General features: G+C 51.5%; 1 protein-coding gene across 1 annotated transcript; it reads right to left on the bottom strand.

Annotated features, from left to right (window-relative positions):
- Positions 1–1,572: 1,572 nt before the first annotated feature.
- CIMAP2 (ciliary microtubule associated protein 2) lies at positions 1,573–17,519 on the bottom strand. The gene is made up of 10 exons (XM_081144243.1): positions 17,362–17,519; positions 16,304–16,382; positions 15,695–15,859; positions 15,408–15,530; positions 12,379–12,516; positions 12,091–12,234; positions 10,294–10,455; positions 9,112–9,237; positions 7,210–7,343; positions 1,573–2,430 (listed from the first exon to the last, which is right to left on the bottom strand). Exons 1-10 carry the CDS (start codon positions 17,499–17,501, stop codon positions 2,358–2,360), a joined length of 1,284 nt encoding a protein of 427 aa, XP_081000369.1. The 5' UTR covers positions 17,502–17,519; the 3' UTR covers positions 1,573–2,357.
- Between the last annotated feature and the right edge of the window lie 540 nt (positions 17,520–18,059).

Below are 18,059 nucleotides of genomic sequence, written 5' to 3'. Positions count from 1 at the left end.
CCTGGCTCAGGTGTAGGCTCTGCCACTCACCAGGTCAGTTTCCCTCTGCACCTGTGTGCCTGTGAATGAGGACTGAAAGACAGCATGGAGGAGGTGACAGGTTTGTCAGGGCAGCAGGTTCATGGGTGATTTTTCTGTCCCATTTTTGAATTTCTATCATTGTCACAATGTGATTTGGCGTAGTTGTTAATAGGCTCTCCCGTCTGCAAGGTGGAGCACAGACTGCAAGGGAAAGGGTGGAAATGGGAGACCAGAGAAGAATCCAGGTGAGACCATGGTGGCTCAGATCACGGGCGGGAGAGGGGAGTGCTTTTTTTAAGGCACCAGACATGGTTGTTAGGAGCTCTGGGCTACAGTCCTGGCTTTGTCACCAGGTGGTGATCTAAAATTTTGGCAAGCTAACCCTGTTAAGACTATTTCCTCACCTACAAACTGGGGAGACCACTAGCTATCTCCTGAAATCCATTCCTCCCTTTTTTGGATACACTGCTGGACTACATTTCCCAGCCTCCCTGCAGTCACGTGTGCCCTTGTGTTAGAGTTCTCTAGAAGAATGTGAACAGAAGTAAAAAAACGTATATGAGGTTCTCCTGGCCCTTACCCCTTCTGTTAGCTGGATGCAGATGACAACCAGGCCACAGGCTGCAGCAGAGTCACAAGTTGGAGGGAGCCTGGATCCCTGAGTTGCTGAAGAACTGCCCATAAATCTGAAGCCTGGCCTGGTTTGTTATGGGAGCAAGAAATACAATTTTTACTGCAGTTGAGTCACTACGTATTTGGGACTACTTGGAAGAGCAATTCAGCTCACCGTAATTGTTAGAGGTTGTCAGACTTAAGTGAGCAGAGATCAAAGAGTTGAGTTTAGTGCAATAAAGTTTTATACAAATGCATAGATATATGTGACGGATGTTTTCCTAAAATTTGTGTCATGTGGGTGTCCCTAAAGTTGTTTGAAAGGAATCCTTTGGGAAATTAGTTTTCCAGTTGTTCAGTTTCACAAATCTGGATTTTGTGAATTCTCCATAAAGGGGAGAATTTTGTAGTTTAAGCCTTCAATCCCACCCTACATTTGAATTGCATGCAACATATAATGTCTTATTAAACTCCTGTCACAAAAGCAGGCCAGTTTTTATCCCCATTTTAGAAATAAGTGAAGCCCAAGAAAGGTCAGGTGATTTGCCTGAAAACGACGTGGAAGCTGTTAATGAGTTAAACAAGGATGCAGGCTCATCTAGTCTTACACCACCAAAGTGCTCAAAGAGCCTTAGCCGGAGCCAGCTGAGAAGTAGCCCTAGATCTAGAAACAGTGAAATGAAGCCTTTTATGCAGTCAGAGAACCTTTTGCTCCATACAGTAGGTGGTTGTCCCTTCTCAGCATACATGACTTATAACAGAAGTTCATTGGTATCTCATGGCAAAGTATTCAAAAGAACTGCCTAATTTAAAGTTACACAGGCTTCTCATAAAAGGCAAACTCTCCTAATTGGCTGACTTTATGGTAACTGTCACTAATATGATAGCTAATATAGTTGGAAAAAATGTACTTTTTCTATAAGGTAAAGCAGTCTTTTTAAAAAATTTTATTGCATATATTTTTAAACTTTATTTTGAATTAATTTTAGGCTTACAGAAAAGTTGTAATGAGTACAGATTTCCCTAGTCTCTCACCCAACTCCCTCTAATGTTAACATCTTCTATAGAACCATAGTAAAATTACCAAACCAAGACATTACCATTGGCATAATATCATTAACTAAACCATATCATTAACAAATCCTTATTTGAATTTCACCAATTTTAACACTAATGTTCCTTTCCAGAATCCTTTCTAGGATCCTATATTGCATTTAGTTATTTCTCTTTAATTTCTTCCAAACTGTAACAATTTATCAAGGTATAATTAACATATAGTAACCTGCACATATTTTAAGTGTACAGTTTGCTTAGTCTTGACATATGTGTGGATAAACCCCAATTATTTATTCATTCATTCACCTGTTGATGGATTTTAATGAGCAAGGAGTCAAGGCTCCCAAAAGTGTCCACTGTATTTCACCCCTTTGGTCCATCTGCTGTCTGGCTCCTATGTTCATGTCACTGGCCGATTTGAATTCTCAGGATAACTGATCTCATATCAAAAGATATCTGGCTCCCGATGTTCCAGCAGATTGTGACCTCCAGATAGATGTCTCCAGTAAAAGTAATCCCACTACATCACCATCTCTCCCCTCTCCCAGGCATTCCCAAGTGGCTTTTCTCCAAGACCCCTCCATTCCCACTTCCACCCTCCCATCCCCAGGTTTGTCCTCAGTCCTTCGGGCCCTCTGGTCACCGCAGGCTGTCCTTCATATTCAGCTTTAAGGAGTAGGATCCGAATTGTAATCCACTGTTGGATGGCACTTCCCCTTAGTAAAAGGTGTACGCCTTTCCCTTTAAAAAGACAGAGAAAAAAATAAAATACAACTGGTCCCTTGGAAGGGAGTGAGCCTCCCATCCCTGGAGGGCACCCACAGGGATGAACAGGTACCTGTTGATTGTGCTTCCCAGGAGATCCTACATTGGGAGAGAGGCCAAAATTGATGACCTCCAGAGCGTTTCCATCAAAACAGCCTGGCTCTAAGGAGGAGCTCCCTCTCTACTTTGCACCAAGTTTCGCTCACCAGAGCCCCCAAGGTGCTTCGTCAGAACTTCAAATACAAAATCCTAGCACCTGAAAGATCATTTAGCCCAACCTGCCAGCCCAGAAACATGCTCAAGTGTCTACCCCCACCAAAAATAAAGGGAAAAAGATAGAAGAAAAGAGGAAAGGAGGGAGGGAGGGAGGAAACATGGCCTTCCCTTGGAGCTAAGGCCCTATCTTTCCCTGGCAGCATTTTGTCTCCATGGCAATCACCAGACTCCTGTGTTCAGTAGTAAATGCATCGTGGGGCTTGTGGGAAGCAGGACTCCACGCTATACTTCTAAGAGTCCCCCCTTCCTCACTAAACTTCCAAATCTCCCACCACAGCAGCACGCACAGAGGCCCGGGCAGGAAGGCGGCCGGCAAGGGCAGCAGGCTGGGGACAGGAAGAGGAGTCATGGTAAAGGCTGCCTCTGCCTTAGCCTTCGGGTTCAGAGCCTCCCTCTGGCTCGAATCCTCCAGAAAGCTGTGGGGAAAGCGTTAACGTGGAGAGAGGCCCGGGCCCCACCTGTCCTCTTCCTCCTCGCGCTGCGGTGTAGCTGCAGAAACGGGGGGAGCCCCTTCCCGGGAGCTGGGAGCCACTCTGGGCAGGACAGCTACCTGGTTCTCCTTCACGATGTCTGAGTAGCCAGGACGCGCCCGGCACATAGTAAGTGCTCAACTAAGTTTTGAAGACTGCTTGCACGGATGTTGTTGGCTGGCAACGACTTTAGGAAAACACTTTCTCTCTCAAAACTGAGTTGTCTCGACTGAAAAACACTGAGAGTAATACCTAGCTTTTAAAGTTACTATGTACAGTAAATACATACAAAATCACTTCGTACATTATAAACTCCAAGAATATAAGAATTTATTATTATTACAAGAAATGGATATTTATGATTTCAGTCTCAGATTTCTAGACAAGGATCATGGCTTTAGTTTAAAATATTGAAAAAGTAGCATGCACCCTGAAGTACTTAGGAGGGAGTATTTTGATGTCTGCCATTTACTTTTAAACATATCAAATTAGCCCTCGTCTGTTTAGCTCAGTGGTTAGAGCATTGGCCCGTGGACTGAAGGGTCCCAGGTTCGATCCCTGCCAAGGGAACATACCTTGGCTGCAGGCTCGATCCCAGGCCCAGGTCTGGATGCATGCGGGAGGCAATGCATGTGTGTCTCTCTCACATCGATGTTTCTCTCTCCCTTCCACTCTCTTTGAAAAGCAATGGAAAAAATATCCTCAGGTGAGGGTTAAATAAAAATTAAATAAATTAGTGTATCAAATTATAAGATGATTAATAGATGATAGAAGGATGAGAATGGATGAATGATAGATTAATAGGTATATGTCAAAAGCAAGAAGAATAAAACTAATAATATAACCTAAGTGATAAGTAGGCATACACTGTAAAATCTTTGTAAAATCTTTTCAGTGTTGCTGTATGTTTGAAAAAGTTCATAATACTATGTCAGGTGAAGAAGTTTAAAAGGAAAAATAAACTTCTTGCAAATCAAATGGGAGTTCCCACGTGTTCCTTTCATGGAGTTACCCAGACTCTGGGCCATTCCATCAATGAATGCACTGACCTATCCTTTAACAAATATTCACTGAGCTCCTCTATGTACGCCAGCTAGATGCTGGAGCCAGAGAATAGAAAAGTTCTGTTCGGGGACCACAAACATGAAAAAATATTACAATATACTGGGGAAAGTGCTCCAACCAGGGAATTCACAAGAGACTGAGAATGGAGACACTATCTGGAAAAATCAGGGAAGCCGTCATGTTTAAGCAGGGTTGTGGGAGATGAATAGGAGTTTTCCAGACAAACTAGGACAGGATGTTCCAAGAACAGATCACAGTGTGACCAAAGGCTGGAGAGCAAGGGGGCAGTACAAGGTGAGGCCTGGCCAGAGCACAGACAGCCCATGTTCACACGGCCAGAAGTGGCCAGATGGAACAAAAAGACCTGGATCTTAAGAGCCAGAAAGGTGACCAGATAGAAAACCCGGTCCATTGGGTCCAAATTTAGAAGCACCTATATACCCAGCTCTAAGGAATGGCAAACAAAAGGCTGCCTTTCCCATGCAGGAGTTAAATCCCAGGCTGCCTAGGGACAAGTGCAGAAAGCTGCGGTTTGGCAGGAAGAAGGAGCTGAGGCTTGGGAGTGAGGGGTGAGAAAGATTAGCTGTAACTGCGCATTCCAGAAGGAGACTTCGCAACCCTCCCACACACGCCCTCCCTCGCCTGACTGAAGACAGCAACTGTTCAAAGGCATGTTGTGTTCTGCCAACCCCCGGCCTCCTCCAAACCTGGCCGTGGAGGAGAGGCTGAAGCACAGGGTCGGAGTCTGAGCCTCGGCCCCTGGGCCCTGCCCTACCTCCGTTTGGCTGCAGGACTCTGGGCTGTCCCATCACCCCCACCCCTCCAAGCCTCACTTACGTATAAGATGGGGAGGTTGCACTGACAGTCACCCTGGCCTCCTACAGCAGCTGCACAGTCCACGGACTGTCCACACGTTCTCCCCCGCAGCTGCGCCCTCGAGATTGTGGTCACCGCCCTGGGCCCGAGGCCCGGAGGGACAACATCGAGGAGTTGTGAGCATCCGGTGAGAACTCCTCCAATCATCCGGTCCCCATTCGTTTTTGTTAATTCTTTACTCCTGCTTTATTTTTAACTTATTTTGATTTTATTTTTTTTTAAAAGCAAGTGAAAGAAAAAAAGTTGGAGGAAGTGAAGACAATGCAGGGAGCAAAAGGAAACTTAAGGAAAACTCATTACCCTTAGGTGAAAGGACAGGCTGCACACATGACAGAATGGGGTGCTGTTAAAAGAGAAAAAAACAGCCCGGCTGGGTGTGGCTCAGCGGTGGAGCACAGACCAAGGACCCAGGAGATCGCGGCCAGGGCATATGCCCGGGTTGCGGGCTCCACCCCCAGTGGAGGGCGTGCAGGAGGCAGCCGATCAATGACTCTTATCATTGATGTTCCAACTCTCTCTCTCTCCCCTCCCTTCCTCTCTCTGAAATCAATAAAGATATATTAAAAAGGGGAAAAAAACACACACAAGAGCTCTTGGAAATGAACAATAAGAAGGCAAGAGTAAGGAAGCAATATAAGGACAAGAAAAGCTTACCAGAAAGTAGCACAGAAAAGACAGAGGAAATAAAGGGGAAACAGATAAGAAACTGCGGCATCAAACCATCCATCTGAACGAGAAGAGAGAAAACAGAGAGGAGGAAATGGCCAAAGACAAAGACGCAGAACTTTTCCCAGAATAGAAGGTCCTGAGTTTTCAGAAGGAGGGAACCCACAAAGTACCCAAACCAATAAATGAAAATAGACTCATGCTAAGACCCATGGGCATGAAATTTCAGAACACAAGGGATAAAGAGATCCGAAAGGGTCCAGAGAGGAAGATGCAGGCTGCGTACAAAGGACAGAAAACCCGAATGGCACCGGAATCCTCAACAACCATGCCTGAAACTCAAAGGCAACGGAGCAAAGCCTTCAAAATTCCAAGGGAAAATTACTTCCAACCTAAAATTTTGTTTCCAACCAAACTATTGATCAGTTGCACAAGAAAAAAAATTTTTTTCAGGAATGCAGTCTATCAAAAATGTTACCTCCTATGACCTTTTCCAAGGAAGCCACCAAAACAAGGGAGTAAATCAAGAAAAGACACGGGACTATAAAAATAAACAGTTGAAAGCTGGTTTCCCTGATCGATCTGATCCTCATGCCCTCACCAGGATTTCCAACAACAAAATGATCAGTGCTAAAGTGCATGCTTCACACTTCCACGTTCCTGAAACAGAACACACCATAACTGATGGCCTCCTAGATCAATAAAATATGGTGGGCCCGGCCGGTGTGGCCAAGTGGTTGCACCAGGAGGTCACTGGTTCAATTCCCAGTCAGGCCAATACAGGCTTGATCCCCAGCAGAGGATGTGCGGGAGGCAGCCGATCGATGTTGATGTTTCTCTCATCGATGTTTCTATCTCTCTCTCCTCCCTTCTTCTCTCTAAAATAAAAAATATATATTTAAAATAAAATATGGTGGCCACTGACATTTGCAAGCTGTTTCACACCTAGCCATGATTTTCGTGCACTTTTTCTTTTGGCTTCACAACAACATCTTAAATGAGCTTTACCAACCCCATTACGAACACCAAGAAACAGATTCCATAGGGTGAAGCCTTGTGAGGCAGAGCCTGAACTGTGTGGGTCATGGGTGGAGAAGTTAGTGTTGATGAGGTCCTTTTCCTTACCACGGCGTCTCATTTCAGTCTCCACAGTCCTCTGCTCATTTGACAGCTGAGGAAAATGAGGCTCAGAGAGGTTAAGTGACATGCCCCACCTCACACAGCCAGTGAGCGCAGAGCCAGGATCTGAACTCTCGCCACTGCCACAGCTGTTTGGTTGGCACTGGGGGCAATAGCTGTGTTCCCATGAGAACCAAGCACAAGGTCGAGGAGGGTCCTTGCCCACCCCAAAGTGAGCCCTTAGGTGCCCCAGTCCCTCTGCTGGAGCTCCAGCGGCACTCACTGCATGAACTTGTCCCAGGCTGGGTTTGAGGGGTAGCGCTTGGATCTGTCCAGGTACAGGGACCGATATCGCTGCCGATGGTCCTTTGTCTCCATCAGCCAGGTGTTGAGGTAGTAGCCCACCCCCACAGGGTTCTGTGCCAGGGAGGGGAGGCAGGATGTTAGCAAGCTGGACGCCTGGCCCGGAGACTTAATCTGAGGCCTCCTCCCCTTCCCAGGCTCCTCCCTACTCTATCTGTCGTGGGTTGAATTGTGTCCTACCAATAGATGTGGAAGTCCTAACCCCCACTACCTCAGAGTGTGGCCTTATTTGGAGACACTAGTTGCAGATGCAATTAGTTAAGATGAAGTCATACTGGAGTAGGGTGGGCTCTTAACACAATGTGCTGGTGTCCTGATATAAGAAGAAACAGGGAGGGGAAGGCCATACAACACAGAGGCAGAAATTGGGGTGACGCATTTACAAGCCAAGGAGTTCCAAGGACTGCTGGCCACTACAAGGCAGGAAGAGGCACGATGGATTCTCCCCAGCAGGTTTCAGAGGGAGCACAGCCCTGCTGACACCTGGATTTCAGACTTCCCACCTGCAGAACTGTGAGAGGAGAAATTGTTTTAAACCATCTTGCTTGTGGTACTTTGCTACAGCAGCCCTAGGAAATTTATATGCCATCCCATGAGACACCTGGGTCGGTCATAGATACAAGAGGTGCCAACAGAGGTTCAGAGAGAAGATCAGCCTGCCCAGGGTGATTAGTGAGGGCAGAAGAAAGTCAGGACAGGGACCCAGCCATCGGAGGAAAGCGGCACCAGGGGTGAGCTGGGAGATACTACGAACCAAGCACTAGTCCAATGTGAAGCTGAACCTGCTGCCAACAAGGGAAAGGCCTGTCTCATGGGGGAGCAGGTGCCCAGCCAGGTGTGCAGGTTCCCAGCCAGATGTGCAGGTGAGCTCAGCCTCTGGAACAGGGGCTTCACCTCAGCCCCTCCCACTTTGGCCCACCCTGTAGTAGCAGCAAGGTCTTTGGCTCTTTTCTAAACATTTTATTTGGGGTGTCAGAGGGAAGACCCTCTTCCCTGCAGGAGATCCATGCTGGAGGTGAGAAAAGGAAGTATGAGGGGACTGACCAGCTGGGCCTCCTGAGAATCAGGGAGGGAGGGAGGTGTGGGCACATTGGGGACCAAGCAGTTAGGCGGGAAAGGAGGTGGGGAGCATTCTGCTCTCAGAGGAGTGGAGCTCAGATGTGAGGGTGGGGATGAGGCAGTGGGAACATAATGAGAAGGCAAATAAGTTACAAGCAAGATGTTCCCAGGGAAATCTGGAGAGGGCTTAAAAATATACAGCTGTTCAAACCCAGACAAAATTAACCAGTGGTGCTGGAAGTCAGGACAAGGGAAGGTTATATCACACACATGGGGTTGGCTGCCTGTGGGGAAGGGGGAGAGAAGGAACACAAGGAGTCCTATGCAACCACCAGCTGCCCCTGAGGCCTCGAGACAAATACAAAGAGAGAATGGAGGGAGCATTCCCCTGGAAAAATAAGAGAATGGGATGGTTCTGGGGTGAGGTCCCTGAGTGCAGTGGTTCTCAAAGTGTGGTCCCTGGGACAGCGGCATCTGCATCACTGGGGAACTTGTTAGACATGTAAGTTCCCAGGCCCCGCCCCAGGCTTCTAAATCAGATGCTCTGGTGTGGGGCCCAGCAATCAGTGTTTTAACAAGCCCTCCAGTATGATGCTAATGCCCACTCAAGTTTGGAAACCAATGCCTTAGAGGAATAAGACAGTGGGAGTGGGTGTTAGTCCCTGGGGGAGAAAAGAGGGGAGATCGGGCTCACTCAGAGCATCAATTCCCAGGGAGCAGGGAGGGTTTGGGGCTCCTCATTACCCGACACAGACCCACTCACCCAGCTTCCCAGAAGCATCTGGTAGGCCCTCAAGCCTGCCCGCTTGGAGGACAGCAGGAACGGGGGCTGGTTGAAGCGTCTGCATTCCTTCTCTGGAGGAAGCCACATACCGGGACCAGACGAGGCCTGGGGGTCAGGAATGAGGCTGAAAGCTGGGGAGGTCTGGCCATGGTCAGCCTGCAGCCAGGGCAGGTGAGCCCTGACAGCCCTGGGCCTTGAGCCAAGGACGGTGGGAGGCCAGCCACCTCCCCACTCACCCGGAGCCCACCCTCCAGGGGTGAAGGTCCCTATGGTGCTCTCATAATCCATGCCACCCATGCTAACCCCCACCCACTAGCCTGACACTTTTCTCCAGGTTCCCAAGGGCCCTCCAGGCCTGGCAGGGTCCAGATTGATGCCCAGACCCCAGCATGGGAAGTGGAAGGCACTCAGACTTTGGAGCTAGATGACCTGGGTTCCAATATGCTCCTTCTTGCCCTTGCTGGGGGAGCCTGGGCAAACCCCTTCCCATCTCTGGTGCTTAGTTTCCTTTTGGGAAACACAAATGGTAATCCCTCCCTGGGGGGAGGTGCTGGAAGGTGCCTGGCCCAGGGCAGGCATTCAGGAAATGTTGGCACTGCTTTTTTCCTTCCTAGACCCCACTCCTTCCCAAGCCCTTAGCGATTCTCTCAAAGGGGGCAGACCCTGCTGGGGAAAGGAGGTGCCCAGCTAAAGTCAGGGGCCTACTCAGATGACAGGCTGCTGCCCCACAGAGAGGAGCTCAAGACTCCCTTAGCTGGAACAGGTGTGCAGTCCTCTGCTGGGATAGAGCCCTTATTAGCATTCTGCCCTGCCTCAGTGTTCCCCTTTGTTTTCTCCCCAGGGGAAGAAGGGGCAGGGTGGAGATCAATGCTAGCTGGGCACTTTCAGGTACCAGGCTCCACGCTATGGACTCCAGTCCTTAACGTCCTGTAATTCTCATAGCTCCCTGGCTATGCTCCTGGTTAGGTCAAGCATGCAAACCAAGGCTCAGAGAGAGAGAGGACTCACCCAGCATGACTGGTGAATGCAAGACTAGGATGGGAACCAAGTGAGTCTGACACCAAAGCTGAGCTTCCCCCCTGAAACAGTCACCCCACCCCAGCCCTGCAGGGAGCCACCTCCCAAGAGAGGAAGACAGGCAGGCCCTGGGGGGACACTGACTAGTTTTCGGGGGCACTGGCTGAGAGTGGTCCAGTAAATCCTCTCTGAAGGGGTTGATGGGTTGCGGGAAAGTTTCGAAAACACCCCGCGCTTCTTATTGTGGTGAGAGTTAAGTTCGTCCACGAAGCTCTTGAAACTCATCAGTTCACTGGGCTTTTTTTTCTGAAAAACAGAGAGGGGAGAAAGGATTATCTATTATGCCAGGGAAATCAAGGGCCCTTTTCTGGAGCCTCCCCAGCAATCAGAGAAAAGCAGGTGGCCACCCAATGAGGCATCACTCCCCACCCCGCCTAAGGATGTCCTGCAGCCAGGCCCTCAGAGCAGGTGAGCCGCAGTCCCCAGCCTGGGGCAGGGTGAGTCTGACGGTCTCTAGCACCCCCACCTGCAGGCCACACCCTACAGCCCAGCTGAGGTTTACCCTTCCTTCCTTCCTTCCTTCCTTCCTTCCTTCCTTCCTTCCTTCCTTCCTTCCTTCCTTCCTTCCTTCCTTCCTCCCTCCCTCCCTCCCTCCCTCCCTCCCTCCCTCTCTCCCTTCCTTCCTTCCTGGCAGGAGTGGTAGTCCAAACCTCTAAAACCCAGTGTGATGGGGAACCACGGAGGACTTCTAGGACACTGAAACTACTCTGTATGATACAATAACAGTGGGTACGTATCACTGTACATTTGTCCAAACGCGCAGAATGTACAGCACTAAGAGCGGAGCCTAATCTAAGCTGCCGACTCTGGGTGATTAATGTGTCAACGAAGGTTCTCTGAACGTAACAGATGTGCACTCGGCGAGACGCTGGGCGGAGGAGGCTGTGCATTAGGGGACAGGAGATACGTGGGAACTCTGCTTTCTGCTCAGCTCTGCTGTGGACCTACTGAGTGCACAGCAAAGACAAAAAAAATAGGTAACTACACAGATCCTAAAGTCCAGCTGCTCTGAGCGTGAAGAAAGCAAAGCACGAGTGCTATGGATCACACAAGGGAAACTTGATGGGTAAAGGATTGAGCTAAAGTTCCACCTCAGTGCCCTGGCCGGTTTCTCTGAGTGGTTAGAGCGTTGGCCTGTGGACTGAAGGGTTCCGAGTTCGATTTCAGCCAAGGGCACATACCTTGGTTGCAGGCTCCATCCTCAGCCTGGTTAGGGAGCGTGAGGGAGACAGCCAATCAGTGTCTCTCACATAGATATTTCTCCCTCCCTCCCTCCCTCCCTCCCTCCCTCTCTCTCTCTCTCTCTCTCTCTATATATATATATATATATATCTCCCTTCCACTCTCTCTGAAAAGCAATGGAATAAATATCCTCGGGTGAGGTTTAAAAAATAATAATAATAAAATAAAAGTCTACCTCAGATTCCCCTCCCAGCCCTCCAGTTCTCTGCCTTGTTAACCTGGGCAGCTTAGCTGGGCCTGTGATGCCCAGGAAGTGTGTCCAGAACAGCAGGACACCCAGGCCTGAGCTGTCAAGGTCCTTGCAGGCTTTGTGGCCAGTCTCCCAACTAGACGGCACTGTGGCCATCTGCACTGCCTCTGTAGTTCATGCCAGGGCAGAGGAGAGAGAACTGGCAGTGAAGTCAGACAGATGTTCTGGGGTTCAAATCAGTGCTCTGCACCTTACCCGTGGTGTGGCCAGCCTCAGTTTCCTCATCTAACATAGGGAGCCATATCCCGCCCTTGTTGTGAGGGTGAAGTAGGCAGGATATGGGAAGGGCCCTGCATGGTGCCTGGCACACGGGGTGGTGTGTCCCGGTGGTAGTAAGGCCTGTTCTCCTGCTGGGGAATGCACCCCCCACACCCCAGCTGGGTACTCACCTGCACAGAGTAATGTCCGTAAGGTTGGGGCTTGGTTCGATCACCAGAGAAAATGTCATAGGGGCCGCGGGTGCCCGTGGATTGTTCCAGGTACGCCTCTATGCCACTTTTGAAGGAGTAGGTGCATGGTGCCAGACCACTGCCCTAGAACAGAGCACAGATGCCATTTGTGGGAAGGCTGCTGAAGCAGGCCCATGGCCCCCTGGGGTCTTGGTTTCCCTGCCTGCTCTGGGAGTCTGCGCCCAGGACTGGCAGGAAGGCGGCCAGGCCTGGCAGGTGAGGACGTACCTGATGAGCCGAGGGGCGGGGCTTGTTGGCCATCCTGCACATGAGGCCCTCGGAATGAGACCGGTTCCAGGCCTTCTCCTCCAGCTTTATGTATGGGTTGCCCTTCTCCCCATAATTTCCAGGGCCTGGATAGTAGTTCTGTGGAGGGAAGGAGGGACATGGAGGCCATCAGTCCCACTCCTTGTGCTGAGTGCACCGGAGGAAGACACGCCCCCAAGAGGGGAACAGGATTTTCAGGGACCCTGGGTATCAATCCCCCCCAACACACAGTGGGTCAGTCTGTGAACCTCCACCACTATCAGACCTTCAGTTCCAAGTTCAGACTTTTCACCATGGCCCCCCTGTCTCTCAACTTATCTTTTACTGCTGCTTTCCTACATCCCCACTTCGGCCTAAGTGGGTCCTTGCTGGTCCCCAAACACATGCCATTCTGCCAACCTCCTTGCCTTTGTTTACTTGTGCTATTATTGCCACCTGAAATGCCCTTCCTGCCTTCTTTGCCTTGGAAAATTCTTCTAATCCTGCAGAGCTAACTCAAATGTCTTCTTTCCTGGGAGTGAAGCCTTCCTTCCCCTATCAACCCAGACAGTTGCTTGCTTTGGTGGTCTCGGAAATTCCATCCTTTACACCCATGTCATAGCCCTGCATCTGCACGAGTGAGTTTCATGCTGTGCTGTGAACATCGCTGTGACCTGGAGGGATCTGGAGTCCTGGGTTCAAATCCTGACTCTGCTGCTTCCTAGCGGAGTGATGTTGGGCAGACCACTTGATCCTTCTGAGCCTCATGGTCCTCCTCTGTCATGTCGGAATAGTAATACTTTCTCTCAGGGTAATGAGGGTAAGATTTTTAAATGTCTACAAAGCCTGCTGCACAGTGCCCAGCCCATAGTGGGCACCGACACATGATAAGTCTTGGAGAGGCTGGGAATTATGACAGGAAGGCTGGAATGACCATCTGGGACCTTGACTGCCAAAGTCAGAAATATGATCTTTGTAGGTGGAGTGAGAAGAGCCACCTACAGTGTAGTTAGGTGGGCAGGTGGAGGTCCTTGGGTAGAGCCCCCCAGGATGTTTGTTGCCGCTCTGCATCTTTTAGCCACGAGGGGTCGCTGCCGCTCCACGATGGCTCAGCCCTTTCCACCTCCCACCCCTAGAAGCCCTGGACAAGCAGCTTCAAACCAGGCAGGCGGAGGGGAGAGGGTGCTCTGCGGGGGGGGGAGAGTCGGCTGCTACAGGCATCCAAACTATTCGCCCTCAGAACAGGACTAAACGTTCCCCCTTCCCAGGCCTGTGGTTTCCGGTGTGTTCAGGAGAAAAGCCCTAAGGTAGGAAGCTGGGTCCCTGCATCTTGTGTTAGGTGTTTCACAAGCCTAACATCTTGGTCCTGGAGACAACCCCATGAGATCAAATCAGCACCATGAGCAATTAACAGATGGGGAAACCGAGTCTCAGAGAGGCAAACCTTGTGTCCAAGGTCCCACCTCCAGAAAGGGGCAGTGCGAGGGTTCCAACTCCAAAATCCACAATCTTTCTGAGCCTCTACTGTTTGCCAGGCACCATATAGGCACTGAGGTGGCAGGGCAGTGAGCGCCACAATGTCCCGGGGACCTTAAAGGGTGCCCGTTTGTAAAAGGGTGATGGTAACTGCTGCCCCTGTGGCCCAGGGCTGGGCCCTCCACTGGCAGAGTCTCACCCTTCCTTCAGACTTTCAGGTCCAGAGGTGTGTGTGTGTGGCCACACACTTGGGCTGACTTGAAAGCCTATGATTTTAACTAGAATGGGATGGTGTCCGAGCTTCTGGGCCCCAGGCACGAGGAGTGATTAATTAGGAGGTAAGGGGGGAATAGAGGAACTGGGACTTACAAGATTTTTTTAGCTGGACCTTGAAGGACAAAAAGGATCCTAGGAGATGGGTGTGGGGCAGGGGGGCAGTTCCCCTACACAGAAGGGCAAAGGCAGGGAGGCCAGAACTCCATCTTTGAGGTGAGCTGGGAGAGGTATGCTGGGAAGAGGGTGGAAGGGCCCTGGAGGCATTGCCTGAGGCTCATTAAGACCCGATTCTGGAGTGTGAGGGTGCTTAGGAAGGTGCTGGCAATGGAGAAGACCAGGGAGTCCATCAGGAAGCAGCCCCTGGGTGGGGGTGGGGCAGTGGTCTGGGCCAGGGCAGAGCAGTAGGGATGGGAGGAGGTGGGGGGGGGGGCAGAGCACAGACCCCAGGGACTGCAGGGGAGCAGGTGTGCTGGGTTTCTCGCTCTGGTAGCTGGGTGGAGCCACTCCCGGGAAGAGAAGGCCTGGGGGAGATGCTGACATGTGATGGGATGGGGGTGCAGGGTTTGAGGTGCTTGAGGGACCCTGGGGTGGGAATCTGGAGCCATCTGCATGGAGTCTGGCTGAGTGAAAGAGATCACCCCCGAAGCGGGGAGGGCTGGGGAAGAGGAGCCATGGAGGGAGGCTGGTAAAGGAGCTCCAAGGCTGTAGAGTCCAGTGTCCCCAAAGCCAAGAGAGGGGAGAATGCAGAGGGAGGGGTGGTGGCAGCAGCCAGTGCCAGTGGGGGATGGGGTCAGAAAACAGAGGAGAAGGCATTGCCTTTGCAGGGTTCCACAGCCCCATCCCCTCAAGGGGACAGAGTCATGAGACCCTAAAGAAGGCACCCACAGCTTTGGCAGGTGGTATTTATAGACCTGAAGTGGTGGAGGGACCACAGTGGGGACCAGAGACCAGAAGAGGCTACATATATAGATGAATGAGTTTGTTGAGCAGCTAATGTATTCCAGGCTCTGTGCTGGGGACTCAGAGACTGACCAAACCCACCCCTGCCAGCAGGGAACTTCTAGTCTAGTTGGGGGACTAGAATATGGGCTTGAGGCTGTCGCACTGGGAAGCTGAGGGTTGTGGGGACCCAAAGGAGAGCCTGGCCAAGCTTGGGGGGGAAATGGAATGAGAGGAGCACTTCCAGCACCACCCAGGCTACATGCTCTGAAGAGAGCAGAGGGTGGGAGGGCTCCCACTCCTTACAGGAGAACACCTACCCCGATGAGTCCTCGGAAGCGAACCTCCCCAGAGCTGAGCAGCCCCCGGGTGCTGCATGGCTTCTGCTGCAGCTCCTCTAAGAAGTCTTTGAAGTTGTAGGAGCCGGGCCCCAGCTTTTCCTTCTGCCCCAAGAGAGGAGAGAAGGTGAAAACCTTAAACTTGGGGATGTCCACATGGAGAGGAGCCCAGGGGATGATGGTGTTCCCTAAAGGACAAGCTCTACCTGGGCCCGAGAGGACACTGAGGCCACCAATGGAATGGGGAGGGATGCTGCCAGGGACCTCACCTGCAGCCGCTTCTCTCTCATGATGGTCTGGTACTGGAAGTGGGGCATCTGGGTCAGCCGGGTGGCTTCCTGGGTCTTGGCCCAGCCTGTGCCCACCTCTTTGTTCAGCTTTCTCTTGCTGAAGCAGGTCTCCTTGGTGCCATAGGTCCCAGGTCCTACGTGGGACTGAGTCAGAGCATAGTCAGAGCTGGGACAGCCACACACACACAGTCCACCCACAGAGCAAGTCCTCAGGAAGCCACCACCCTGACCTGGGGGTGACCTGCCCCTCTCTGGCACCACACTCAGCACCTAGCCTGGCACTGAGGGGGGTGGTACTCAAGGTATCATCATGAATTCCTGCCATTGGCTCCTTCACACTCCAGGAAGGAGGAATAACTCATTCAAGAGCCATAGCCAGGCAGTGCAAGGGATGGGAATGGAACCCAGGTCTCTGTGGCCCCAACCGTAGTCCTGCCCTGGCTCTAACCAAGCTCTGTGCTGAGGACTGAGGGCATGGAGAGGTGTAAGGCATGTCCCTTACACGGCTCACCTCACCCACCATGGTGGGGGACTCAGAGGGCAGAGGCCCAACCACGTGGGAGAGTCAGCGAAGCTGGGCAAACTCACGTTGTCCATGGAAAACCTGGAGTACTCCGTGAAGATACTGAACTTCTTCCGGTCGGGGTAAATAGCAGAGACATCAAACCTGGGGAAGGACAGAGGCCCTGTGAGAGCCCAGCGCCTGGCACCCAGCCCTAGCATGAGCAGTTCTAGGGGCGAGGGAAAGTGACTTTGGAGCTAGGCCACAAAGGATGGGCAGGGCTGCTCCCACCTCGGGGCCTTTGTCCCTCCTGGTTACCTCACCACTCTTGCCTGGTCCCTGCCCACCCCCTCCCCGCTGGGAGCATTTACTAAAAAGTCATTTTCTCAGTGCAATCCCCACCCCACCATCCAGCACTTACCAGCTCCTCCTCCCAGCCGTCTTTTTCTCCATAGACCTTAACACTACCCATCATTTTATATATTTTCCTTTTTTATTACCCACTCCAACCACCCAGCCCCACAAGAATGCAAACCCCAAGTACAAGGTTTTGCTGTTTTGTTCACTGCTGGATCCCCAGATGCTACAACTGTGCTTGATACATAGTAGGTGATATATATACAGAATGTCCCCCCAAAATGTATACGTACTGTAACAGCTGATAGCTCAATTTTGAAAATGAAACGTATTTTAATAAACAAACACTGCTTTTATAACTATTCCAAGTGTGTGGATACATTTTGGGAGGGACACTATATATATATATATATATAAAATCTTAGGCGGTATATATATATATATATATATATATATATATATATCTTAATATCATATGTATGTATGAATGAAAAAAGACCCCTGGGCTGAAATCCTACTCACCGCTTTTAAGCTGAGCGACCTGCTATGAGCCAGGCCACTTGGCCTCTCAGAGCCTGGCACCTTGTAGGTGCTTTTGAAACGATTTTAAATAACTTAATAACGGCGATAAATGGACTCTGGGCAGGGCAGTGCAGCAGGAACGAAGGAGAGAGGAAGCCCAGCCTCCCACCCCTCACTGCCAGTCCCCCTCCCCCAGCTCCCTCCTCCCCCAGGCTCCAGCCCTGCCTCAGTGGCCCTCTCTCCCTCTCCCCCAGTCCAGCTCCACCTGTGGCTCTGCACCCCGAAGGGCGCCCCACTGAACAGCTTCGAGAGCATGGTGCTTGGTGGCCCGCCCGCCGCCGAGAGGTCCTTTGAGGGCTGGGCCCCCGCGCTCTGCCGCGCCCCCGCAGCCGCGCTCCGCCGCATGGCCGGGTCCGCGCCCCGCAGCCCGGCCGCCGTCCCGGGACCTCCGCGGCTGCCCCAGCAACCGGGCTTGAGTTTTGTGATTCGCCCGCGAACCCTGGCCGCGTCTGTGCCGACGTGGCGCCCCCCGGCGGCCGGCGGGCGCCGTCCCCTGGCTTTTTCATTCGGCAGCGCACGTTTTCACCCGCTGCCTCGTCGGAGATCCTTCCCGAGCCCTGCAGGTTTAAAGGCCCCTTGCGGTGGTTAGGGTGGATGTCGCGCATCGGCTTTTAGAGTCACTTGTTGAGGAAGCGGTTCAATTTCTCGCTCTATCTCTCCTTGGGCTCGGCCATGGGCCAGATAGAGCACAGCTCGGGAAATGCCGCTTAGTGTTCCCCTTACGCCCGTGGGAACACTGAGACCCACGGAAGGCTGACTGGGGCCAAGAGGGCACCTGGCTCCTTCTCCCCTTGGGGGAGCGAAGGAGACGGGGGGGGGGGGGGCAAGAGTAAGGCTACAGAGAGGGAAGGAAGGATTGCGAGGATGGAATCAGAACTCCTTGTCCTTCAGACCCGCCCCCCA

This window comes from Miniopterus schreibersii (genome assembly GCF_964146895.1).
Source record: "Miniopterus schreibersii genome assembly, chromosome: 8".
NCBI classification, from domain to species: Eukaryota; Metazoa; Chordata; class Mammalia; order Chiroptera; family Miniopteridae; genus Miniopterus; species Miniopterus schreibersii.
The sequence above is the reverse complement of the archived record's forward strand: the minus strand, read 5'-3'. Positions and strand labels throughout refer to the sequence as shown.

Bases quoted from the DNA above. Each gene is read 5' to 3' on its own strand.
- CIMAP2 (XM_081144243.1), bottom strand. From the start codon at position 17,501: ATGCGGCGGAGCGCGGCTGCGGGGGCGCGGCAGAGCGCGGGGGCCCAG. The intron at 15,531-15,694 runs GTGAGGTCCCTG...CTCTTGGGGCAG, and splicing joins TGAGAGAGAAGCGGCTGCAG to AAGGAAAAGCTGGGGCCCGG. The intron at 2,431-7,209 runs GTGAGTGCCGCT...GTCTTTTTAAAG, and splicing joins GCCTGGGACAAGTTCATGCA to GGAAAGGCGTACACCTTTTA.